The sequence below is a fragment of the Melozone crissalis genome, unplaced genomic scaffold, assembly GCF_028551555.1.
Source record: "Melozone crissalis strain CALT ecotype California unplaced genomic scaffold, PUWL_Pcris_2 ptg000045l_1, whole genome shotgun sequence".
NCBI classification, from domain to species: Eukaryota; Metazoa; Chordata; class Aves; order Passeriformes; family Passerellidae; genus Melozone; species Melozone crissalis.
This window is the reverse complement of record NW_026535823.1, coordinates 22690843-22718619: the sequence shown is the minus strand read 5'-3', so window position 1 is coordinate 22718619 and position 27777 is coordinate 22690843. Positions and strand designations below refer to the sequence as shown.

Sequence of the window (27777 nt, the reverse complement as noted above, 5' to 3'; positions counted from 1 at the left end):
TGCCAGCTCTTCACATTTGCTCACAGCACATCACTTCAGAGGTTTACATACAAGCTCAGACGTCCAAGTGCAGTTTCATTGCTATTGCCTGGACCAGATTAACTGTGGCTGCCAGACTCAGGTCTTAACAGATCCTGGTTTCATCAAGACAACTATCTCATTCATCAAAAAAGTCATTTAATATCCTGAGACCAGGAGTTTTGGACATGGTAAAAGGGAAAAAAAACTAAAACAAACAAAAAAAAACCACCCCCCCCCCCCCCCACACACCATTATCTCCTTTCAGAAGCTGTTTAAGCCTTCCAATACTGATGAACAAGGCATTCCACCACAAAAACAGGACAGATTACCTCCATGCAAAACAGTGTGCAAATCTTTGCTACTTATCCTCCTGACCCTATAAAAACATAGGGCTAAAGTTTTTCTGTATAAAAGTTGCAGTTTATTTCTTTTCTGATCAAGAGTTGTATCACTATTCAATACTACATTTTATTGCTAATCACAAATTGATGCACCGGGGTTTCAGAAGGGTTTGGTTTATAGCGTTCCTATGTAACAAAAGGAAAAAAGTTACAAATCCAGACTTTGCAGACACATTGCCATGTCCCTATAGAAGCAGGGATGCATTAGGTCTGTTTCATTAGAAAATTCTCCTCTTGAACAGTTTCTGGAGAACACACAATCATGATTTTCTCCAGTAGGAAAATCCACCCCATCATTCCATGCAAAAAGAAGGTGGCCAATCTGCTCCACAGCCTAAAATCCCTTTCCTACAGAACGGGAAAGGAACATGTATTTACACTGCTCCTACTGTGGTGTGTTAATGCTTAAATTATTAGGAGCAAGTTGGCACATCTTCCAGGTACACCAACTACCCAGCTCAACTCAGCTTCCTATGGCTGGGGTAGCAAATTCTCTCCACCACAACTGAGATGTGTCCTAATACTCTATAAAAATGCTACAGTAACCTTTGCCAGACAGCAACACGGCAGCACTCCTGCTTCAGAAGAACATTGCACAGCCTTTTAGTTAGAATACACAGCTCAGTGCACACTTCACCTGTCTCAGACCCAGTATTAGCTGCTGCAAGCAAAAGCCCGTGGACACACGATAGACAGTGCTGCCCCAGAGCAGCACTGCTTCAGATACCGCTGCCCTGTCATCCCCAACACTGTGATGCTTGGATCTCAAGAAGGGAGAGTTAGGACTGTCCCTTTATAGTCATATTGCCTTAGAGAAACTCAAAACAAACTCTTTGGGAGCTGAATGTCTATTGGGAGCTGAACACCTATTCTTGTTAGAAGGCTGCACTTCACAAGGCTCCAGAGAGATTTCACTGGTTCTGAGGCACATACTATTAACAATTAAACTTATGATTAAGTAAGTCAAAAGCACTATCAGAACAAAAATATTAAATGGAAGGTTAAATAATTTGTCCTACAGGATTCAATTTCACATTTCACCTGTTCACACAAGCACCCCCAGTCTGTTCAGATTTGAACAGCCTACAGCTCAACCTCAGAAAGGAGGTGCTGAGAAACAAGAGACTGAAGCTGCTTGCGACAAAAAAAAGGGATATAAATATAAAAGAGGTTCCATTTCCAGCACCAGTAATACTGCCTGCTCAAGCCCAGCTGCGGTCACCAGGGAGACTCCAGGAACATTATTCAGTTAAAACAATAGACCACACTATTCTGCAGCTGCCAGGATTCCTGGCAACAACTCCCCAAAGAGTTTGCCACCTGTCAGAATTGTCTCTAAATAAAAAGCAAGACTGCTCAACAAGATGAAAGCAACATCCCCAAGCTGGCTTATTTGGTAAGGACCCAACTTCAGACCAGCAGTCTGCAGGCATCAGCTTCAGCAAATGGGATCTCTTTCACTATACAACAGCTGCCTTACAGCTACTGCAGAGCATCAGCCTTTTAACTTCCTTAAAATATAAAAGAACAAAACCCCAGAAGAAACCCTGGATTCAAAGCATCCAAATATGGCCTGTTGTACTGGAACATTTAAATCCTTGGGGGAGGTGGGCATCTTCTTCCTCTGCCACAGGCAGTGTTTACTCCATGATGGCCCGGTACAAGGCAGGTTCGATATAATCTTCACGGTAGCGTGAATTGATCACTCTTTGTCTCTTCCTCTCCTGACTGACCTCCTTCTCTTCGAAGATCTCTGTGAAGCGCATATCTGAAGCAATTGACTAAGAGAAAAAGACAGAATTAGTCACTAGAGCACAGATGAAATCCCTGTCTCCACATCCTCCAAGCCAAGACACATGGGAACATTCAGCTTTCTTCAAAAACTGACAAAACACAAAAAGAAAAATATTTAAGAAATCTGGATTTACAAGTCTGGGAATAGGTTTAAGTGAACTGTAATTAGAGATCTAAAGAATCTCAAGTTTAAAATGTAACAGAGCACTTAATTTAAATTCACAATCACTTCTCAGAGTAATAAACAGTCAGCTGCTCCAAATTTCAAATAATCTAGTACAACTTCTGCTTTATGGAGCAGGCATGTTTAAACACCTGGTCACAGAATTCAGCTATAATACATTCTTTCTTAAGCCTCTAATAGTATGTGTGCCTGCCAACAGATCTGCATCAGGGTGTGTGTGTTTGTGCTGTAAAGCACGACACCCCAGTGTGCTCTTTGTAACTGCAACTTTTGTAGTGGGAAGTGTAAAGCAGTGGGGTAAAACAGAGTGTGGGATATCCACCCTTAGTGATAATCAAAACTTAATTAGGAGACACCCCTGAACAACCCTTTCTGAAAACTACCCCTGTTTGGAACAGGTGTCTGGAGACTTGCAGAGGTCCCTTCCCACCTGAATTATTTTACAGTGTCAAGAAACAGCCAGCTCTTTTGATGCAACCCTACTAAGAACTGCTCAGAACAGAGGGTAAGTGAAGGAGCTTGACCATTCTTTGAAATGGAAGAAGGCAGTGGAACTTATGAATACAAGTATGAAAAGGTATGCTCTCTCAATCTGTGACTCTGTGATACAAACTCACACCCCTGCAGAAGGAGAAATTCTCTCCAGAGTGAGACAGAACTTAGTTTTTGTAGCTTGATCAACTACTGAGCTTTGCAACGATTAAAGAGTGCACCAGATTGTGTTTTGCTGCCGCCACATGCTCAGGTTGCTGCTCAAGCATAAAATTAAACAAATTTTACTTTAGTAGAATTTGCACCCTGTTTACCTACCAGCCTTGACTTCACTCTCTTAGGAAGCTCCTCTTCAAGAGTGTATACATCATCCCGTTTCACCATCAGTTGTGAACCATCTTCAAATTCCACCTAGAAAAGAACCAGAAGTTGTTCTGTCAGAAGTCTCAAATTAGAACCCTGCCACAGCTCCCTAGAAGTTGCCTTCTCCCCACAGAGCTCTCTCGTGAAATAATCTTCTACCACTTGAAATTTATAACATACATATGCAGCTATGCAGACTGCAATATACTTGAATCAAAACATCAATAATCTCATGACAGTAATAGCCCAGCAAGTTTTGGGATATTCTTTTAACACCTGACAAGACAGTCTGCCTGTTCACTTTAATACAGCCTGACTATTCATCCCTTTGGAAGCCTGAAAGGCATGGTGAACTCCCACCAAAAAAAAAGAAAATAAACTTATTTTAAGTAGTTTAAATTACAGAAAGAGTCTGATGAAGAATTGCAGACAAGCAGTTTTCAGAAGTGGACATTTTCAAGGTTGCCAGAGGTACATACAGCTGCAAGCAATCACTTCCAGCAACTGTTGCCAGCATCTGTCATTGCTATCACAGTGCCAATAAGTTACCCTGGAGTGCTTAAGCATGACACCCCTACAGCAACCCTGTTAACATGATTGGCTTGTTCTGAGTGATGAGTTTTTAGACAGCAGTTTTATACCTGGTACATCTGGATAGCGTGTGATGCGACAAACTTGGCTCCATAAACTTGTCCGTCTGTCCATCTCACCTGCACGACTTCCCCTTCAGCAGGGGGACCTAACTGAAGACAATCTCGACTCTAGAATAAAGAGGGAAGATGGGAGAGACAAGGAAGGTAAGGAGCCTCTTTATGTGAAGATTCAGCAAACCACCAAGAGGTCACACTGCACACCACCCCAACAATTCTCCATTTCAGGAGATAGAGAACTAGGCTGAGAGACATCCATTTATGTCATTTGCATTTAAATCCCAACAGTGGTAACTTCAAAGTATTTGATGTGGAGATGGCATGCAAGTATCAGCAAGTTTTCCTTCAGACCTACCATTGCTAAGCAGCCAGAGATTAGCTACACTCCCTGTTATACCTGTCCCTATATGGCCTCACTTAAGTCACTCTCAGGTAACATCCCTAAGGCCATCCTGCAGCACAGCTCAGCCACTACAGGAGCCAGGGAACAATTACCAGATCCCCTGATCCTCCACAGAAGCAAGAAATGACTCATACCATTGTCCTATAGCACAACATACCACAATGTCCTCTGGGTACAGGTTATCACTGAAGGAGCCATCATCAAAGTTGACCTCATAGAAAGTCTCCTTTGCAAGGCTGACCACTTCACATTGATAGAAGCGACCATTCTTGTGCTTGCTGATGACAATCTGTCCAGGAGACAGATCCTGGAGTGCAGCCTTAGCTCGCTGAGAAGAGAAAAATCACTTCTTATACAATGATTCAATAACAAATGTGTTGAAGACCATGGCTGCTGTGCTGGCAGACAACAAACCAAAACATTTTAGTTCAGGTGAGCTACTCTATTTCAGCCATCATCAGCAACATTTTTAGAGAAGTTCTGCCTCTGGAATGTTAAATACTTAAAGTCTTATCTGTTATGTGCCACTGTCCTTAATTTACTTAGTAAATTAGGTTCTCATTCTTCAGAGCAATGGAAGCCCTTACAGAAAACATTCTCTAATAGACTGTTGTGGTTTTGGTTAAAAAGGATGCATGGCAACTTTAGAAACTAATCAATCACTTAAATGTGAAATTCTGTGACGACTCATTCAGACTGGATGAGTGGTCACGGTAGTACCAGCACTAACTCCTGCATATTAAGAATCACAGCATAAATCTCACTAGTGTTCTCATTTCAACAGCCACAGGAAGGATGTGATGCTTCCAGTCTTTCTGGTCTGCAAACCAAAGTATAATAAAGCACCTGACTAAGATCAGAGTAGCAGCAAGGTTGAGATCAGAATCCAAGACAAACACGGTTAGATTACATTATCTACTGTGAGACAGCCAAACCTTCAATGAAGTTTCAAAATAATCACACAATCAAAAACTTCTCAGTGCCTCCAAGACACTGCAGTTCCAATCTTTGGAATAACACACCTACACACCTCAGCCTGAGATGGAGTCTTATGCCTGAAGCAGGTAATGAAGACAACAAATGGCCAGTCATCAGGCTGCATCATGACTCCTGCTGCTTGGGCACAGCTGACATGAAAGGATGTGGGACACCGACCATGTGAACACTGTACACAGCAACCTGCAATTCTCTTTCTCCTTTTCTTGCAGAAGATGCATTTCTGTGGACAGGAAACTAGAGGTTATTTTGGGACTAGATTTTATCACACACCAAGGGCTAGCTAACAGCTTATCATATAATAGCTGTGCCATTTGCTGTTTTTTGACTAAACAGAAGCAGGCAGCTACCAGTTTTAGTTTATGACAAGAAAATAATTAATAAAAGTAAAGTAATGCAATAGAGGAAAAATGTAAAATCAAGCTCAACATGAACAAAGCAAGCAACTCAAGGATGCCAGTAACAGATCTTAGATCAGCTTGCAATGTTCCAAGTCAATAGGGCCTTTCAGGACTTGACTAAAAAGTTACATAAATACAAGCAACAAGATTAGAATAATGGGAAATGACCACAGTAGTAACAGTTAAAATTCTGTCACAACTCAGTTGGGCCTGAGGGGCAGTTGTAGGAAAAGAATGTTATCTGCAATGCATATGCATAGCAGAGTCATTGTCCCCTCAACACAAATGTTAAAAGAGTTAAGTACAGTTGTTTTCCTGCTGAAGACCTTCACCCATTATAGGAATGCCTCACATATCCTGAAGCATCTCAGTGCTTGACAGCAGTCAACTAAGCGAACTGAATACTAGGGAGGAGAAAAACAAGCATGTTACCTGCCACAGACTGAAAACCCTTTTGCTAGATCCTCATGTGAATAAACAAATACTAGAACAAGGAAAAATTTTAAAAAATGGCAATAGGAATAACTGCCATCTCTCATACACAGAGCTGAGCAGATTATACAGTTCAGTCTGGAGATTGAACCAAGATGACTTGGGTTTGATGGGATAAACAAAACCCCTCAGATTCTGAATGGACCAGAGACACCACTGATGCAGCACAGGTGATCCATACCAGTCTGAAACGCTGCAGGGGGATTTTGCCAACATCTACAGGACTCCGCTCTGCAATGTTCACAAATTTTGCCTCCAGTACAGCCACAGCACACATCACATGAACCCACCTGTCAGGGCAAAAGAGAGGAAAAAGAAATTAATATGCACTGGGCAAACAGAAGATGCTTTGGAGTTAAAGTAAATACAGTTCTGTTCAAGTTTGCCATACAAACCACCATAAATAACTTCTGAGTTTGATCTGTGTAATCCTACTGCTACTAACAGGCCACATGTAGGGCAAGCCCAACATTTCTTCATACTTAAAATCGACTCCTAAAAGGTTTAACAGGAAAGCAACTCAGTGACTCCTGCTTGGTAAAAGGCTGCATGGCCAAGGTTCAGTTATTCCAGGGTGCTACAAGTCTGCCTCACTGCTACATTGCATCAAATAACTTTAATGATCCACCCAAAGGGACACAGGACAGGCAGCTGTATGCACATGGTGCTGTAGAGGTACCTTGAATTTCAAAGTTGTGCTGCTTAAAACTATGGTTGCCCTTTGTCATTACTGTAACCACAGATAAGACGGAAAATCAAAATCCTCCGTAGGGAAGGTACTGAGAGATGCTAATTCATTTGGAACCTTCTTTTTATGTGGTATGTTATACCTCTGCAAATTACAGCTCTGCATTATCACATGCAAAGCAATTCACAGCTGCTATCAACAGAATGAGAACCAGGCATAACTTAAAGAGGTAAGAAGTGCTGTGTGAGAAGACATTGAACACACAAAGTGTGATGGGTGCTGTTGGTCACTCTGTTACACCAAATGCAGTTTACCACCTTGCCCTCAGATACTAAGGAACTGAGCCTCTCCTTAAAAATCAAACAAATCTGGAACACTCACTTGTCATCATTGGCTCTCTGCAGCGCTCCTCCTCGTAAGGAACACAAACAGCAGTCCTGGAGTAAAGAAAAAAGCATTAGCTAGTGCACAACACTTGCTGCAGAACTTCCACCTCAAAATGCATATCCAGAGGAAGAAAATTATTCTGCTGTCAGAAGAGAGCTAACTACCTTGTACAGATCAACTCCTCAGCTCTCAAAAGTTGCTGCCCTTAGGGCAACAAATATAGACTCCAAATCTGTTGAAAGCAAGCAGAACCTACTACTGAAGGGTCAACTTTTTTGTTATGGGTTCCTTTTACACCTGCAATACCCCATATTCTTTCAGGATGTGCAACAGGATCTGGAGCAAACATGAGGAAATAATTGAAAGGCTGACCCATTCCACTGATCTAGAGTCTGTGTAGCTGTCTGAGGGAATCCCATTCTTTTTGCTTTCTTCACATGTACATACCTGCCTAGTTATTAACACAAGTTATTTTCTGGCTTAGAAACAGTAGCTACCTTAAACTCAGACAATGGAGCTATCCCCACACTCATGCAGAACATCTTCCCTCTGAGCTCAGCAGCTTTGCATTAGTTAAAAGGATAACATTATGGCTTAAAAGTACCAAAACACAAGAGACTGGCTGCTAAACATTCTCTAAATTGTGTTCTTTTCACAGGATAATTAAAAGAACCAACACCCACAACACTAAGTGAACTAACTTTGCAGCCAAGTTCCCAGATGTACCAGACTCCATCTGTGAAAAACTTTACCTCTTCTAACGCATTTTCTGTACACCGGGAGCACATCCAGTCTTCAGTGGCCTTGTCAGGGGACACACCATAACAACCTAGAACAGACACATCTCATTTAAGAGTTTATTTAAACTCAAACTCATTTCTCTTGGGCCCAGAAATAGAGCAGGAGTTTAAATCAATAAGCCCCAGGATGATGCTGTGTATTTGAAGCCCCCCAAGCAGCCAACTGCCTACCCCACAGGCCAACAAGTAAGTATATACTCAGTTCCAAGGGCTAAGGGCTGAACTTGGTCTATTTGTACATTAGATCAACTGGCAGAAGCCGGCTGTGATGTACAGGCTCAGTATGGAGAACACCAGGGCTTAGGGTAACATCTGGATGCACTCACTGGCATGAACACAGACGTGGCAGTTCTTGCAGGTGATGAGTACGCTGGTTCCATCTTCCTCCAGGTAGGGAGTTGAAAGATTGAGGTCAGTGCTGCAGCCGGTTGCAGTAAAGCACATTTCAGGAATCAGGGGTTTAGTTCGGATCTTCCCATCTGCAGCAGCTGGAGTTACACCAGAGTTTTGACTGCTGCCTTCACATTCTGCCTGTGAGGGATGGGTAGGGAATTTAAATTTTACAAGTAAAATGGTCTCACATTATCTTTACTCACACATTATTTCATACTTATATCCAGTTTAAAGAAAAAATTAAGGTAGTGAAAGATCATAGAGTTGGTAGGTTAGGTGAAAATAGAGTTATGTTTATAACTATTATAACTATTTATAGTTATATTTATAAAATTCTTTGCTGCTGTGGCTTCAGAAAGAAATTAATTTCTACTCTACTTAATACTACACTGAAAGTCTGAATTGCATCCCTCTAATGAGCAACAAAATACACATCAAACTGCTTTTTTTCTCTAAAAGAGGTAGAATCACCAAGCCCACCTCATGCTCTACAGGCAACACCTCTTCTGCATATTCCCCCTGTAATACAGAGGATCACAACACTGCTATCCATCAGTGTACACTTACCTTACCTCAATATGGAAGGATTACCAACACACAAATAGACACCTACCACAATCCCCATTACTTTTTCCCAGTGTAATTTTGAATAAGTCCAATGGGCTTTAAAACTAATTTGTTCCTGGAAAATAAACAGACTGAAAATGCAATTTCCCATATAAAGCTCAGGAGACTTCAGGCTACTCTTTCATAATTTATTCTTCTAAATCAACATCAAATCAAACAGCTAAGACATGCAGAATTTACAGATGTGTATTTCCAGTAAACCTACTCCTCTGAACAGTTAAACAGAAATTAATTTTTCTCTTTGAAAAAATGTTCAAAAAATGTTCACCTTATGTACCTTTTAGGCTACCACAAAAGTAGCTTGCCTAATCTTTAAAATGACTTTTAGTAGAAATTGCAGTAGCAGAATGAATCTGCACTGTCTCTCCTACAGTGCCTCAAAAGCTAGGGAGAAAAAGTCCAGGTAATGCTCACAGTAGGAAGGAAATTGACATTTTTTCTACAAGTCTTGTTCAGTCTAATTCTGTAAAACTTACTGATTTAAGCTTACATTGCATGTCAAGCAAAAGACAAAATGACTGAGGGAAATCTGTAACAAAATTTAAGAACAAAACAATTTTTTTTCCCCTAAGCAGCAAATACTCTTCTTCTTCCCAAGGAAAGTGCATACTTGTCTGGCATTCTGTGCCAATTTTTTATTTGAACGGGTAACTGAAGTGAGTTTCCAGAGTTGCTATAGACTTTCTGAAGTTGGAACAAAGACTCTAACCACAGCTCAAATTTTGGAAGAGTTTCTGCTCCGCTGCCTGGTGTAGACATTTGAAAACCTGCAGCTAAGAGTTTTCTGCTCAGCAGCAACTTACAAAAAAAAATCTTCAGAGAACTTCAACTGTTCTCAAATTGTTAACTTTATACCTTTCAGCACTAGTAAAATCCTCATGTACCATACAGTTCCTAAGTAGTATTTCCATTTCTAAGAACTTACTCTCAGATAGAAATAGCAAGACTGAACAGAAGCTATGGTCTGTGGTTTTCATTAAAATTAGGAACCATATGAAATATAAATCTGCTACAAAAATGTGAGGTCTTTATTTCCAAAACTGTGGTGAACATGTTTCTAGTGCCACCACAACTACAAAGTCATCACAAATGAATCAAATATGCTTAGTGTATGGGAAGGGTCAAACTACCTCAAAGTTGCAGGTCAAACATGCAGACAACTATCAAGCTACCTTAAAATTATTTATCTTAGGTATCTAAAAAAATTAATTGAGGGACTCTTGCCTACACATCTACTCCGCATGACAAAAGACTTCTGCACCTCATCCCATGCTACTGTCATGGATATGCTCCAAGACCAGACAGCTTTCAATCTATATCATCTACAAACACAACTCTAAATTCTTTTAAGTAAAAGGTTTTCTTCCTTGCCAGCTCAAAGACCATGTACTATAAGAGGACCTGAAGTGTTTTCTTAGAAACATTTTAGAAGTGAAGGAGTCAGTCTGGAAAGGAGAAGTGATGTTTTATAGTCAGTTCCAGCAACATTTAAGCTCCATTCTGTGGTTTGAGCAAAAGCCACAAAACACAAAAGCTTTTGCTGAACAGCTGAGTGAGCCCCTGGGGACCCACAGGGGCCCATCACAGGCCTGAGCATGTTCACCCACTTGTGCTCTCCTGGAACAGCTCCTGGGGAAGGCTGCAACATTGATACAGCTTTTGTTAACTGGCAATATGCAAACCCACATATTTGAAACTATGTACCACAGCAGCACCTACTCTGTTACCTCTGTGACAGCATGAAGAGTCTGGGTTTCATACCTGATATGCCTGGAAGAGCATACAGACAGCACAGTACGGGGGCTGCTGTGCCATGCTGCGATTGTATTCTTTCTCAGCCTCAAAGTTTGGCGGCCGATTCTGCCACAGCTGGCTCAGTGGCTTGGCCCATGCTTCTGTCTCCTCAGCCTCTTCTTCAGGAGTTAGCTGCTCTGATGCCTCTGTGATAAGAGAGCATTCACTCAGTGACTATATGGCCTTTTATAGACGTTCTTCTTGTAAATGAAACTAAATAAGGCAAGAAGCTATGAATGGAGATGAAAGAAAGACTGCCAGAAAGCAAACTGACAGAAGGGTGATGGAAGCCAGTAACTCAGTCTCCTTTCCAAGAGGCTTCTATTAATCAAGCAACAAGGCAGAACCAGCTCCAAATTACATCTATATCAAAATTAAAGTCATCCACCAAACACTTTGGCATTAGGGTTTTTTTAAAATCCCAAACATTTACATCAGTGACTGGAATATTCTAAGGTAGATGCAGTTAGGCAACAGTCTCTGGTACTGGTTTAATTTTGCTTTCCAAAGAAAATACAGGAAAGAAAGATGACAACATTTGAGAGAAAAGTTGAATGATACAATGAGATATGCACCTTGTCTAGGAGGCAGAGCTGTCACTTGCTGATTCCTGTTTATCACCAGTTACTTACTAGAATATCCCACACTGCCCACAGAAGCTGAGACCCTCTCTCCAATTTCCCAAAGAGCACAAGGCTTTACTTACCATCATCACTGATGCAGTCTTTGACCAGGAGTGGGTGATGACGGGGGAGTTTGCTCAATGGCTGGCGACGGCCCTTGGACTTCTTACTCTCCTTCTGGGAGCTTAAGTACTCCTTTCCCACCTGGACCAGGAAAGGAACTCAGCTGTCAGTTAGCATATGCCCCTTGGACACCATTCTGGAAGGAATTTACTTTGAACTTAGAGAAATTACTTCAAAATGCACACATGCTTCCAGTTTCATTTTCAACAAAGTAACTTCAGCTCTAAACTCTCTTTTAAAGTGCTCAGAGCAATTTTGCTATGAAAAACTGGACAGAGCTGTACTAATTCTGTCGAGTCAGTAGAATGGACACTTTTCACAGGTCCCAGTGTAGCTTTTCATGCATGTCTGTTTCTTTAAGGAATCATGTAAAGGACAGAAACAAAGAAAGACAAGTTGGATGGTTCAATTTAAAAGAGCCATGATAAGAAGTCTCATGAATTCTGGAGAAGCCTCACTTTGTGTGTCACTTAAAATATTTCAAATTTAAAAGTAAAAATAAAATAAAATAGAAAAAATACAGAGCTCATAGACATGTCAAACTAAAAGGGTTATTTTAAATGAAGGACACTTTAATTCTTTCTGCTTATTAATTGCCTTGATGTCATACCAGACAGACTGGAAGAAGGAGATTGCAAGAACAGCTATTTCCTCTTCCCTTAGCCCCATACAAAAACAAGTGACACACTAACAAAATTACTACTAACCTGACAAACAGGTCAGTAAAGGAAATGATTTCAACAGTCCAGAAAGTCTCCCTCTAGGTAAGAGCCTACCCTTTTTTAAAATCTGTTATTATTTTTAAAGAAGTGAATCTTGGATTAAATACATCCTACATATGTTTAAATATCTTCTTTTCATAAATGAAGCCAGAAGAGAGCATAATAATCATGACTTCCGTTCTCTTACACAGAGTTGCATACAAGACTTGTAAGAAATACTGAACTTAGCATTCACAGTTACCACCTAACGGAAAATTTATTTCAAAGTACACCCCTCTGGGGAAAACAATCCACACCCATTCAAAATTTCACCATTTCCCTGTTCAGAGCATGTGATGGAGACATCAGCATCTGCAACAGAATGTCTTCAGTTTAAATAGCCATAACAACTCTCTCAGTTTCAGCTTAATTCTCAAGATTGGTCTATCTGCTCTTCCTTTGGTGTAATTCCCATTCTCTAAACACAGACTTAAACAGGAAAACAAAATATTGGAAGGACACTACCAGATAAGATTCTAACTCTTCTCTTAGGCTGTTTAATAAAACATTCATTGGCAGCTTTTGAACACTCAGATTTACATTCTCTCAACCAGTATTTTTGTTGTATCCTTTCTCCTCTTTTAACAGGACACAGAGATGTATCCATGTATGCAATTTTATATTATATTAAAAACCCCTCATCACATGAATGTGCTTGCAAGAAAGGCTGGAACAAACCAGATTCATTTTAGGTACAAACAGGTGTCTCTTAGTACAGAAGGACCTAAATCATTCTGTAACACTACCGTGTCAAAAACATTAAGCTATCCTTTCCATTACAGCACTTAGAGAAGTTCTCAAGACAGGTGATCTCCTTGCTTACTTGAAGGGCTAAGTATACAAGACTTTCATCTGAATTCTTGTGTGTTTAGCAAAACCCAGAGCTGCAACCTGCTCTGCACCAGTGAGATGAAACTGTCATCTGCACAGATAGGAAGTTTTGCCGCAGCAAATTCCTGACCATGGAATTACAGCCCTCCACCTTTCAGGTGTTTTGCCTCTCATACCTCTGTCAGTTCCTGCTCAGTGACACTGGAGCTGGCAGTGGCTTTCCTCCCTGAAGTGTGTTCGCTGTCGGAGCCGCTGGCATCACCCTTGGCGTAGCTGTGCACAGTGAACACCCCGGCTGGCCCCGGAACCGTTCGCTTCGCCAACGCATCACACGATTCCGAGTCTGAAGAGTAGCAAGGTGAGCTGGACTGAACACTGGATGCAGCACTCTGCTTTGAAGCTGGCAACACTGAAGTGGAATTTGAAGCATGTGAAATGGAGAGATCCAGTGCAGCTGCTTCTTGTTCTTCTTCCTCAAGCTTCACCGGTTTCAATTCTTCAAATTTGGCTGAGTCCACATGATCTGGAAGAAGAGACAGATTGACTTTTTCTGAAGCCTGAGCAGAAAGAGAACATTTGTGGAACTATTTGCACAATGCCAAACAGAAAAGCAAACTACTACACACAAAAAAGCAACAGCACGTCATATAAAGAGTAGATGATTAATTCAAACACCTATAAAGTCATACATTGCTTAGTCAGAGAGAGAATAAAGGCATCTGCCCATTGCCTCTCCCGTCACAAGAACTAGGGTACATAAAACAAAGCAGCAGACAGTGAATGCAAATAAACACAGATGATCCTTTATACAGACGTGTATGTAGTTAAAACAGCCCAACTCCTGGCCATATGTTGCTGTGTGTAAGTGACTACAAACATTCATGGAAGACTTAGTAGAAAAAGAAAAACAAACCCACAACCCAATAAAAGATTATTAAATACAAGCTGCAAACAAAAAAAACCACAACCAAAACACAAGAGGGGGCTGGAAAACAAAATACAAGAGGGGGCATCAAATGTTTTCCCTGTTCTTGTGTTGCTCCATGTGCCTCTTGCTCCTCCCCTAACAGCAAGGATAACTCATCCATTACAACCTACAAGAATTTTGTCCAGCCTACTTATTACAAAATTACAAGTAACACACCTATAAAGCATACCAGACCCACACTACCAGGAAGTGTGCATGTGTTTTACTAAGCAATTCCTATAAACAAGTCACATTGCTCAAGAGAGATAAAAAGGAGCTTAGACTACTGAGGCATCCCATATAATTCTGTATGCAGGCAGGCAAAATAAAGAGTAAATATCAAAAACTAGGAAATGGTAATATTTCAAGTCCTATAACAGTAAATTTCTGAAGTGCTACCAATGGCTCTGACAAACCAGTGTTTGCTTTTTTGGACACAAAAGCATCCTACCAACTAGCATCATATTGAAAAGTGTCCAGACAAGCGTGGCACACAGTTACCTGGAAGTTTGATCCTTTGTTCACCTTGCTGCACAAATTCACTCGTGGGCCTCTCACAAGGCTCTGCCATGTCCGCTTCATACTGTGTGGAGCTCAGCTCCTCCTTAGGGAAGGCCTCACTCTCACTCACCTCCTGAGGCACTTCCAGGCAGACCCTGTGCCTTTTTGTTCCTATGCGGTGCTTGGGGATGCTGCAGAAGACAAATCCCTGTCAGGTTAGCAAACACATAACTGTGTTACGTTTCTGTGTGAATGCATAAAATACAGTCTGGTTTGGACCAGTGTTTTATGAGACAGCCTCTGGAAAGCCAAATAGTTTCCAAATTATTCTGAAGTGTTTTCCTTGCTTTACAGAGGAAAAGTCAGTAATCCCTAGACATGACTTCTCAGCATGCTAATCATGTATTAAGGCAGCTCTCTCTAGCCGGTGTTCTTTACCTTAAACAAAAAAACCCCTCTGAACAAAACCCCAAACAAATCAAACCAAACAACAACAAAATTCACGACTAAAGACAGCTTTAGGAATGGTAGCTGGCACTGATCAAAAAAGATTTAACTGCAAAATGTAAGATGATTAACCTTCAGCAACCAAGAACTGCACACCAATACCACAGCTTGCAGCACTGATTGGACCAGAATTTGCTAGCAAGTACTGTCCCATGATCTCAATACAACCCCTTTTTCTACTGGCCTGTCAGTGCAGGGAACACACTGCCAAGCCAGGCTTTGGAAGTCTGTCCCAAGACGAAGAACTACCTTCCAAGCTGGTGTATTTCCTGCTTACCACAGACTATCTATTAATGTGGACTTAAACAGTAAAAAAATACTAAGACTAAATCCTGTTTCTTCCAGGAAAAAAAAGATTATTGCTAACTTTCACTGTTCTATCAGGATGGCAAACATTTAATTGCAACTGGGTTCAAATTCCAAGAATCCAAGAGAAAAGCAGAGGACTATATAAAGCTGTACCTTTTTGTCTCATCCCCATCCACTTCCTCTTTACACATCTCTTCTGTTTCCATCTCCTCAGCACACTGTTTCCCACTCTTGACTTTTTGCATGAGATCCCCTTTAAGGAACTCTGCTGCCTCTGGGGTTGGAAGAGCGTGGTCAATGACAGTCACGTCCTTCCCAGCTTTCCAAAGCTTGTAACGATCTGGCTGGTACTTCCTCACAAACACATCCATGGAGATCTTCACCATGTCCTTCCGACAGGAGCACTGAAGTCACAGAAAATAATAAGGTAAGGCCAAATACTCAACAATTCCACTCTGCATTTCTCTAGCATTTTGCTTTCAAGAGTTTAAGGAAAAAGATCCCACACTTACATATAATTCAGCCTCAGAACTCTCAAGACTCTTTCCCAGAAAAATCAAAAATGTATATATTAGGTTACTAAAAATGGCAGAAAAGCCAGCAAAAAACATGAAACAGAAAACCAGATGTTATCACGACAACTAGGACAGAAAACTCATCAGTCTTTTTACACAATTGCTGATTGAAGCTGGGTATTTTAAAATGAGCTCATATAGAAACAGGTCACAAAACCAGAGACTATAATGAAGAAATCAGAGCCACACAAACTCCCGGCGTACCCAGAGCAGTAGAGGTTACCTTCCCCCAGGCATGGTTACAACTAGTGCTTCAAAGCATCCACTTCAATGTAGCTTCTGGAAATGTAAACCTTGTCTGACAGGCACCTCTACAGGGATGTAACACTATTCACTTTAAAGGCTCAGCCAAGATACTTATTTTGATAAGTCATTTAAGTTACAAAGCCGCATTCCAGGCTAAACAGTCAATAAATAATGGTTAAAATACTGGAGAAAAATGCTGATGAGCTCTGTCCACCAAGCATACTCTTTCACATCTGGAAAGAGAACCAGTTCTATGCTTTTCTCTGAAGCCTCGCATGAGTTGCACAAACTTACAAAACAGTTACAAAGTTACAAAACACATTACATGCTATCCATGGTTGACACAAGGCACTAAGCAGGACTCTGCCTGGATGTTGCTACATTATGAGAAAGCATCACATCTTAAAAGGCTCGAAACCACTCTCCTAAAACAAACAGTGGGGGCTTAATGATGGCAACAGACCACTCACCAGCACCGACTGCTTCCCGTACTCAATCCACCGAAGAGTAGCGAAGTTGGTCGATTCAGCACAGTTAAAGCCGTGGTTGAAGCCAGCATGATAACTATAAGGAAAGGTTATCATGAACTCTCCAGCCTCCTGTGTCACCTAGAAGACAATTGAGACATCACAGTGTTACTCAGAGTTTAAGAAGGTTTTGATGAATGTGATGAAAAGGAGCTCCTGTAGCCCTCTCGGCAGCACACCCAAAAATCCAGCTCACAGATGGTGGCTGGAGCTCCCTTCTGCAATGGACTTGCTACTGACCTTCACTTTTTTGCTACTTATGTTAAATACCTGTTTACTGAAAAGGCATGCTCAACAGTGTTTTTACTAATACACAACAAAACTGGTCAATTTAGCACAGAAATGGTTATACATACAAAGTACTCTGTCACCAGCTATATGAAGTTCATAAAGATACTTATCTGTATCAGCTACAGGTTTGGCTGAACAGTATCTAAGCTTGAATAAATTTCTACCCACACAGAACTTGAAAATTTATTGTTGTTTTCTTTTGCTGTTCACATTAGAGTACAACTCTCAGTCAGCCTTCCACTGCTCGCTCTTCAGCATTTCTCCCCTGTAAAGGCTTATGGCAACAAAATCCTTCAGCTGCCCAGGCAGACGATACAGTGTTTCTGAATAAGAGCTCAAAGACTACATTTTAATATCTCTGTGTGGGAAGGGGAATGGCAGGTTGTTACATGAGAAAGTGAGGAAGCCTATAAAGTTACTAATGTAATTAAAAAGTAAATAGGAGACAAGCCTTATTTTCTATTGAGGAAGCAGATTGCAACAAACAAAATTAACAGGGGAAAAGTGGAAACAAAAAAAGAAAAATCTCACTTCACTGAATACATATCTAAACAGTTAAGTGAATCTAACAGAGGAGATAATGTTTAGTTTTAAGTTTAAAAAATATTAAAAAAAATCACAGAAACTTAAGCTTTTGTTTTTAGGAGCTCTTGACAGATTTTTCAGTCTCAAACTCCTTCAGGTCCCAATTGCCAGACAAATGCAAGTACAATAGGAAGGATTGCCTTATACCCTGCCTGTTTCTATTTTCCTCTCTAAGCATCTGCTACTGGCTGCTGTCAGAAGCAAGACAAGGCTACAGGAATCTCTTGATCAAGCTGGCATAACCACGATTACTTTTCTACACCTTATCAAATGGAATTCCATATTTCTTCAGAATTGATGGAGAGATGAGAGTCATCTTGTGACGGAGAAATGCTTCACAGCTCTGGGCGCTTCCTGGGAAAAAACCTATTTAAAATGAAGACAAGGAGAGAGGTTACCTTTGTGCTCAAACTACATTTATTTTTCAGCAGTTTTATGAAAAACTACTGTACAGACACTTTTCCCCTACAAATATGGATCACCTTATTTGAAGTGTGCTACTTTGCATGCTGAAGAAAAATGACAAACCCCTAAGATTTATCTTTTAAAGCTGCCAGTTTGAAAGAACATAAAAAAGGCTTCAAATAGAAGGATCCTCCCTTGCCCATAACTTTCCAGTTTTAATAATCTATAACTAAGGATTTTCTCATTTAAGGTCAGACAGACCACAAGTTCATTATTTGTAATGTGACAATTTCTCTTGTGTGTATCCTGCAAGCAAACATTCAGAAGTAATGTAATCTATAGTCTAAAAGGCAAATTATCAGTGCAGTCATGCCAACCTATGCTCTCTAAAACAGCAGAAACCCACTGCAGCTGTCCCTCCCATCTGTAGAAAAAGGCAGGACATGAACTGTCTGATTACCTTTTGCAAGTCTCTCCAGCCTCTTCCCATGCTCTGGAGGGATGGAGTACCTGCAGTTGTAAGAACAAGTCTGTTAAGTTCAAGTGACAACAACAAAATCTCAAAGTCTGACTGGAAATTGTAATCAGTCATCAAGATGTGAATTACTTTTTAAAAAATTTCTCTATCTCTACACTTGTCTTTTTCAAAGTTTGATGTAAACCTAAAAATCTTCATTGAGGACTTTTACCTTTCTATCCCAAGAAAAATAAACATGCAAAAGCTGACCATTTCTTTTAACAACTTTTGCTAAAGCAATCAAGGAAGTCAAAAGTCTGATGTACATAATTAGCAGATCTGTGCAGCAGAACATGAATTGCAACAAGAAAGGGAAGAGCACTTCCTGAACTGTCTCATTTCACAGCAGTGTAACCTCAGTATACTCAGTGCAAGGAGTAACACAGGGCAAGAGATAAAATGGAACCACCTCTTTCAGCTGCTCACACAACGATGGGACTAGGTTAGGTGCCACATCCTTAACATGAGCACAACTCATGAGTGCTCTTTAGAGCTACATCTCTCCCTGTACACACCTTTTTATGGGTGCCACAAAACTCCTGCCTGTTATGACTACAATAAATAAATCAACCCACTTAGTTTGCTTTCACTCTGGAATACAGTGCTATACTCTGAACAGATTCCTTGCTAAATTAATCAAGATAGTAGAAAAGCTCACTTCTTCCAAGTACTACTGTAGAAGAAGCAATGGCCAAATAGTTCAACAGACTGAACTATTCTGTTTCATGTTTCTCTGCTGCTGCCACTGCATGGGCTTGTTCATGGGTTACATTGTGCTAGCTATTATTTGCTTCTTCAAATTTGTAATAAAAGGCAGCCAAAAATACTAGTTTCTAACAAAAGTGCTCTGGAAACAATTGCTGAAGTTGCTTGAAAAATTCATTTGTGAACAGAAGGGCATGATTCACTCTTAAAATGCAACCCATGGTGCCCCCTAAAAAGAATTAAGAAATCTCAGACACTGGACAAACCACCCAGTGACATACACTAGCCTGATGTTTAGATATATGATAAACAGCTACAGGTTAAAGTCTATTAAAAACTGCCTGTTCCCCCAGTGCCTGTGTGACCATACCTCTGCATGGTCATTTCAGAGCCTCAGAAAATGATAAACAAGTTGGCCAAGTTTTGGCCCTACCACAGCAGACAGTGTCCATACTGTAATTCAGAAGAACTCCCTACATCGGGACAGCAACCAGACCCTTCTAGAAGGTTACCAAACAAATTCTACTGAGGACATGCACTGCTCTGCAGCTCCTTATGTGTTCTTGTCCTCACAGAGAACTGCAGTGCAAAGCTGGAAAACTGATAATTATTTTAGTGAGCTCTTAGCTTTGTGACTGACTCCAATAATTTATGGTACTGATTTTCTACATGCAGAAGATTCCTTAAAAAAATCTTACCATGACTTGGGTTCCCCAAAATGCAAGTAATTAATACTGTAGAGATCCATGTCCTCGGTGTGCCAAGCAAAGGAAGTTTTCCACATGCCAAAATATAGGTAAGGAGTATTCACTCCTTCAATGGTTATGCCACTTTCATTCTCTACAATATCCAGGATTGTGTTCAATCTGCCAATATTCCACACATCTACATGCTGAGAAACACAAGCCTCATGTCAAACAAGGATTACAAAGTACAGCATCACACAGCTGAGAGGAGACTTTGTAAAAGCTTAAGAGATACTTTGAAACAGCACATCACAGACTGACACAGCTCAAGCTGTGAGCTAGTTCACCTAAACCTGAAGTTTTGCATGGTGGCTTGCACAGTGATTGCTTACTGGCCTTTAAAGAGGGGAAAAAAATACCAGTCAAAGTAATGATTACAAAGGAGAAATAATCATGAAGCTATAGCCTTAAGAGAGCAGAGAACAATAGCTGATGTTGATTGAGTTTGAGCTGATGTCTGAACCCTCTTCAACAAAACCACTTTTCATTCCAAATATCTTTTAAAAGAATAAATCATGAGAATTTAGGACACAAGCAAACAGAATGCAAATTGTCTTTGGGCAGTTATCATCCTACCACCTAATGGCTATAGAGCTGTCCCACAAAAATACATAAACCAGTGGATACCAAAGCAGCATGTATCCACTGATCTGCCCTTCCAACCCCCATAAGCCTTTCAGGACAAAGCAGTGCTGGGGCAATAGTGGCTTTTGCTTCCCCACACTGAAGTGCTGGCAGAGGTCCCTTAGAACGCTTCCTCTGTCAGCTGCCTACTCCAGAAGCTCAAACTATGCTAAGACTATCATTAACTTGTTGCAAAAGGTAAGAGTCAAATGCCACATTAGTATTTATGGAATGCAATGTACCAGGATAACTGTTACCTGAAAACCAGAACAGTTTCCTTACCTTGTCGTAGAGCGTGCCATTAACGTCAGCCCCGTAGATGGGGGCATTGAACGTAAGATTCTTCCAGTATTTTCGTTCAAGGTCTTCAAAGTCTGTGTACCGGGGTGTGCAGTACCTGAAAAAAACAAGAAAGATACTACAGACTTTGCAACCTGATATTTGACAAGTCTGAGCCAATGTTTTCCTCGACTGAAAGAACAGAAAGCTACAATAAAAATACCTAACACGTGATACCAGCCAGAAGAGCAGCGAGAGCAGTCATGGCTCTGTTTCTGTTACACTTTGGAACAAAGTATCAGGAAGAAAAGTACTTTCCCCATTTCGCAGTTTACTTTCATTTTTGCTTTGTGCACTTTTCCGGGGTCAGAACAATTTCACCTTCTAGCTAGCTACTTAGAAGCAACAACGCAGTCAAAACCAGAAATGATACAAAGAACAACTTAAAAAAAAAAACCCAAACAAACCCAAAGTTTTCTGCCACTGTGAAACTAACAAACCCGCACAGACTCACCATAGCTAAACATGCTCTGTTTACCAGCAAAATACCTGCTCTTGATGCTCATTCCCTGCTAACTATACACCAGACTATATGTAGCTCTGGGGGGCCAAATTTAGTCTTAACACCTATTTAATGTGTGTCTATATACATAGATTCCAGACAGTTACATACATAACATAAAACTTTCAAATTATTCTATTAAACACAACTTTAAAATATCTGGTTTGTACTGCTTTTGAAAACTAAAACAAGCCTTGATGGACTGACTGTAGCTGGCAATTCCAATGCTATTTCTAATTACTGCAAAGGCTTTTTTGCTTTAACTCCTTTTCAAGTGATCTTCATCTCCATTTTTATGTCATGAACATTCCTTTCTCCACTATTTAGTAAGTATTTCAATGGTCTAGCTACTGGAGACAGACAGGGAGCCCACAGCACAAACAAAAAGTTCTGCTGCCATTACACACCATCTTGCTGCACAGGTGACAAAGGTCCCCATGCACAGAGCTGCACAAGCAACCTCAACTGCCCGGGGCATGATGCTCACACTGCTGACCCCAGACCGTACCGAGGACCTGGTCCCTGCGGGGAGCTGTGGATGCTCCATCCCTACAGGTGTTCAAAGCCAGCTTGGATAGGGCTCTCAGCAACTTGTACTTGAGGAAAGAGTCCCTGCCCCTGACAAAGCGGGGAACCAGGTGGTATTTAATGCTCCCTCCAACCCAAACCATTCCATAACTTAAGCGCCCGGGACCGGCCGTACTTGTCACTGTTGGCGATCCTGCGGAACTCGCGGACCGTCATGGCCTTCTTCTGGATGTTGTACTGCGTGAAGAGCCCGGACTGCCCCGTCACCACCTGCTGGATGGGCGCGGGGATGACGAGCTCGTCGATGTCATCGTAGCACTGCCGCGGCTTCCACTCCTTAGGCGGCACGATCTGCGGGGACACACGGGCCGGGACCGGCGGCCGCGGCCGGGGACAGCGTCAAACTCGGGGAACTCGGGCCGAGCCCCGGCCGGGGCGCGCCCGCCCCACCGGCGCCGCGGCGTAAACAAAGGGCGGAGGCGGCCGGTGCGCGGCCCGGGGCCGGCGGCGCGGCCTCCGCCCGAGGGGAGAGGGAGTGTCGCACCTTGGCCAGGCCGGCGCGGTGGGCGCCCTGCGACTCCACGTAGGCGATGTAGCGGCTGAAGTCGCGGAACTCCTCCATGGTGGGGCGGAAGGTCATGATGCGCTGCCCCGGGTTGAGGCTCTCCAGCTCCGAGGCCATGATGCCGGGCCGGCCCTGCGCGGAGGAGGCGGGGGTGTCCTTGCGGGGGGCGGGACACCGTGCCCGCCCCGCCCCTCCCGCCCGCCGGCCAATCGCCGCGGGGTCCGCATCGGCCCTGCTTCCTCATTGGCGGAGGCCGCGTGCCCGTCAGGACCCCACGGCTCGCTCTCCCTCTCACGGCGGAGAACGCCACCGACTCACCCCCTCCTACCGCCCGGCCCGGCCCGGCCGGAGCGGCGGAACCCGAGTCCCCGCCCGCCGTGCTCACGTCGGCAGCGCGTCCCGCTCCTCCGCCGCCCCCGACCGACCCTCGTACCTACGTCCGACCGACGTATCCCTCCGCACCACGCGCCCAAAGAATCCTGCGGACCGCCGACGCCACCGCGGCCGTTCCGCTCCGCCCGAACCCCGCCCGGCCGCCCCGCCTCTTCCCTCCGCCGCCGCAGCCAATCGCTGCCCGCTACCCTCTCCGCAGCCAATAGGAATTCGACGGCCGGCCGGGGCTGGCCGGCGAATCAGGAGGCCGGGCGCGGGGCCGTTGCTAGGCTGGCGGGCCCGGGCAGTTGCTAGGGGGCGTTGGAGCGGGGGCCGCGCCGGGGCTCCCTCAGCCCGCGCAGGCACGGCGGGGGCGCCGGCCCGAGGCCGCCCGCAGCCCACCTGCATCCCCTCTGTGTCCCGCCCGCTCCCCGCCTCCGGGCCCCGGGCAGTGTCGCCGGGTGAAACCGATCCCGGTCCTGCTAGTGCCCAGCGCGAGGTGGACGCTAACCCCGGGTACGCGGGTGTTGCAGCGAGCGGGTGAGTTTGGGGCGCGGAGCGGTGACACCCAGCAGGCACCTGCCCGCCGAGCACACGAACCCCGCTAATCACACACCTACAGCTTCCGTGCGTAAACAAAGCCGGAGTAGAATGGGATGCTTGGCAAAGGTTTGGCCGCGAACGCAGACTGAGGCTGGAGCAGCACCAGGCCCGGCCCACGCCCGGGCGCTCGGCCAACACCGTCCGGAACCGAGCAAAAGCCGCCGCAGCCTGCGGGTGCTGCCAGTGATCCAACACCGTCCGTGTCAGGGACCGGGACCTGGCAGTACGGCTTTACTGAGCGTGTACAGGGCCTTTGAGTGCTTAACACAGCCTGCCTAGGGACACTGACCCCTCCTTGCCTCGGACTGGCTGCGATTTTCACACTGTGCTGTGCTAAATGCATTCTAAATCTCCAAGTGCCACTGAGCAACCTTGAAAGTAAGTACAACCCACCTGAAAAAGCTCATAGCTATCCTCAGAGATCACACTTGTTCCCTCATGCCTAAATAAAACCCTAAGTTCACTATTTTTCCTAATACCTGTTTTCTTTGCTGTCATGCTACAGGTGGGCAGCAGCCCCCAAAGGCCTGACAAAACATCCCTCCAACACAGGCTTTCCCTGTCTGCTGCCTCTCTGACCTGCTCAGATCTTGAATTGCCAGGTATATACAGACCAAACCCCCAAAGTGGATTATAGCAGCAGTAGGCATGACACACAGCCTCCTATAAACAGTCAGACAACTGTCAGGTAATAGTTTTTAAACAAATTGCATTTCTGGCCTTTCTGGTGGCAGCTGCACTTGTCATCCTTTAGTCAAGGAACACAAACTTTCTATTATCATAGAATAGAATGATTTGAGTTGGAAGAGACCTTGAAGATTATCTTGTTCCACACCCCTGCACTGGACAGGGACACCTTCCACTAGACCAGGTTGCTCAAAGTCCCATCCAACTTTGCCTGAAACATTTCTAGGGATGAGGCATCTCTAAGTCCTTTGGGCAATCTGTTGTTTCAGTGCCTCACCACCCTTGTAGGGAAGAGTTACTTCCTTTCATCTAATCTAATCCTGACCTCTTTTGAGTTCAAAGCCATTCTCCCTTGTCCTGTCACTACAGGCCCTTGTGGATGCCCTGCTCCAGTTCTCTCTTTAGGCACAGGAAATTGTGTAAGGTCTCCCTGGAGCCTTCACTTTTCCAGGCTGAACAACACCAGCTCTCTTAGCCTGTCCTCACAGGAGGGGTGCTCCAGCCCTCTGAGCATCTTTGTGACCCCCTCTGGACCTGCTCCAGCAGCTCTGTGTTATTCCTGTGTTTGGGACCCCAGAGCTGGACACAGAGCTCCAGGTGGGATCTCAAAAGAGAGAAGTAGAGGGGCAGAATCACCTCCCTTGCCCTGCTGCCCTCAGGAGACACGAGTCAGCCTTTTCAAGATGACAAGTGGCAGAGTGTGAGCAGAAACGTGTAGGCATGAAAGATAACCCGTAATTGTCACTGGGGACTGAGATTGCTTATTATAACTGGCAAAAGGGCAACAATGAGCTTTTAATTGGAAGGATCAGTATTATTCCTGCCCTCAGAAATGAACCAGGTCAAACAGGAAAAAAAGGAAAAAAGAGGGAAAAAAAAGTAACTCTCAATTAGGAAATGTTACAAATGAAAATGGCAATGTTGCTGAGGACAAGAAATTTGAGGACTGTGGGGGAAGGAGTTGCCAAGCTACTGTGCAGAGTCTGCTCAGATTTTTTCAGTGTTACAGCTATTTCTTTTTCCTTATTTAAAAAGTATTTTGCCTTTGAAAAACAAAATTTAAAGCAATGGAGTCCCAAAGGGATATTGCTTGGTCAGGATGTTATTTGGAGTAGCTATGCTTTACAGGTCTTTTCTAACTCAAACTGCTCTATGATCCTGTGAGTTAATATCACTAGGAGGCAAGCCAAGCTTGGGCAGTGCCTGCACAGCTCCTGCTACAAGCATCAATGGTATGCATAAAAAATATGAAAGAGCAGAAGGGCACCTCAGTGCCCAGAAATTCACCTTTGACTGGCTGCCATTTAGCTGCTGTCCCACCTGCCAAACTGTGGCCTTTACAGAGCTGGCTGCTTATCTGAGGCTGCACTGGGGCTACCTGGTATAACCAAGGAATGGAAAATTTTCACCAGGGGAAAAAAAAAAGCAGCAGTAATACCCCAGCTCCATTGCTTAGTGCAATAATGGTTGGTCTGTTTGAGACTCCAAACACAAGAAGCTAAAGTGTCTTACAGCACCATCTCCAGACCATTCCTTCAGATCTGGAGCTCAGTGTGGTACTGATACCAGAGGGTGGGAAAAGTCTCAGGCTGATACCAAAGAAAATGATGCCAAAAAAAAAAAAAACAAAAAAACCCCAAAGCCAGACAGCTGTGGTAAATCCTTTCTAACTGGGAAAAGCTGAGCAGTGCAGCTCAGGAATGTCAGTACCAAGCCCTGGGAGGAAGCAGGGTGGCTCTGCCTGCAGTGTGGCACAAGCTGTAGTGCTGGCTCAGGGGGCAGATCAGGCTGGCATTGCTGTTGATCCACCATGCACCATGTTTTTTTTGTTCCCCTTTTATTTTGTGAGATACATAGAAATAATGAGAAATAAATGTTCAAAGAATAAGTGTTTCTAAAATTATACGAGTCCATTCCCTTTGGAGAAGTGTTGGCTTTGCGTGAGCAGCCAGAGGAGTGGACAAAAGGGGCTGGAGAAAAGCTGTCAGAGCTGTTTTTGCTGACCTCTGGGAGCCTGTCCCCTTGCCAAATGGCACATCCTCACAGTTTGTGCACTGAGCCTCTCCTGGTCTATGAGGTCAGCATGAGGCTTTGGCCATGTGGCTACCAGCAATAGCCTTGTCTCTGAGGCCTGGGCTCACTCATCTTATTCTTTGTGCATTCCATGCTGAAATTCTTCACCCTTTCTCTGCCTCCTTGTGCTTCTACTCAGTCCACAGACAAGCCCACAGGTGGGGAATGAAGTCCAAAGTGTTCCTGGACGAGGAGAAAGAAGGTCCATGCATGTGTGCATATCTGTAAGTGTTCTGGCAACTTTTGGTGAGAATCTCTGCATTCAAGGCCGTACATGGACTAAAGCTCTGTGCTGCCCGTGTGGCAGTCCTGGTGAGTGCTCAGTGAGTGGCAGAAGCATTGTCACCACCTGTAGTTTGGCAGCACAGCCCGAGCACTGCTGCTGCAGCACAGGCAGGTGCTCACTGCCCATCTCCCAGCTGGCTGGCTGCCAGCACTGAGCATGGTGCCCTTCCTCCCCAGACACACCTGTGTGTGAGCAGGGGTTCATGTATTTGGCTGTGCCACTCTGCCATCCTGGGCCCCACAGTGATGACAAGCATCTCACTGCCAGCAACACTGGCACATGCCCCCACACACCAGCAACACATGTGCTGCCTTACAAGGGCAGGAGCTTGCTTTGCCCTTGGATCTGCATCCCCAGCGAGGCTGCCCAACACTAGGAACAATGAGCCAGACAAGGGGAAAACATTCCTGCATCTGGCACCTACCCAGGAACTGGTCTGGCCTGGCAGGGAATGCTATGTGTGAATGAGCTCCAGCAGTCACTGAGGAATCACCCTGGTGCCCATAGCCACACTAGGAAAAGCTCATCAGTCTGCCATGCACTCCCACCCATCATGGACATGCTGGCCAGGGCAGATTTGGCTCCCTTGGGAAGGACGGAAATACCTCAGGGCCCTGATCCATGTGGTTCTGCCCCTTGCAGTGGTTTCCCCTCACACACCTGTGCTGTGTGCAGGTGCTGCTCTCTCCAGGAGCTGACATTTCAGCTTTGCAGTGCACACATGGGCAGGGCTGGCCTGGGCTGTCCACACAGAGCAGGCAAGGCTGGCAGCCTGGGCAGGTTTCACACCTGAACAAATGGGTGCTGCTCTGCAGTCAGGGGCTGTGTGACAGCTTTACTGCTGAGCACTAACTCTGAACACACAACTGTGCTCAGTGCTACAGAGCAGGGTTACTGCAGCATCCAGAAGGGTGCCAATTACTGCTATTGCCACCAAAGCCATCACCACTGACCCCTCTCTTTCCTGCACATCCAGCCAGTGCACTCCCCTACAACTGCAGGTGGGCAGGAGGTGAGCACACACATGCACAAAGGGAATTGTCACAGCAGGTTTCCAAGCTCCCTGCAGGCACAGGGTCCCTGCAGAAAGTGC

General features: G+C 44.0%; 1 protein-coding gene across 2 annotated transcripts; it reads right to left on the bottom strand.

Moving 5' to 3' along the window:
* Window positions 1-275: 275 nt before the first annotated feature.
* Window positions 276-23187, bottom strand: KDM4A (lysine demethylase 4A). 2 transcript variants are annotated; one of them, XM_054285902.1, is made up of 22 exons: window positions 23097-23187; window positions 22643-22795; window positions 22274-22449; window positions 21012-21126; window positions 20058-20251; window positions 18598-18647; window positions 17995-18098; window positions 16800-16937; window positions 15662-15912; window positions 14693-14883; window positions 13401-13747; window positions 11593-11713; window positions 10854-11032; window positions 8399-8603; window positions 8025-8101; window positions 7267-7322; window positions 6379-6487; window positions 5339-5527; window positions 4466-4636; window positions 3897-4016; window positions 3211-3303; window positions 276-2203 (listed from the first exon to the last, which is right to left on the bottom strand). In XM_054285902.1, the coding sequence occupies exons 2-22, from the start codon at window positions 22778-22780 to the stop codon at window positions 2063-2065; spliced, it is 3165 nt and encodes a 1054-aa protein (XP_054141877.1). In that variant the 5' UTR covers window positions 22781-22795; window positions 23097-23187; the 3' UTR covers window positions 276-2062. The 2 variants fall into 2 exon arrangements, with proteins under 2 accessions (XP_054141877.1, XP_054141878.1); XM_054285903.1 differs by having other exon boundaries at window positions 23101-23187.
* Window positions 23188-27777: the final 4590 nt, after the last annotated feature.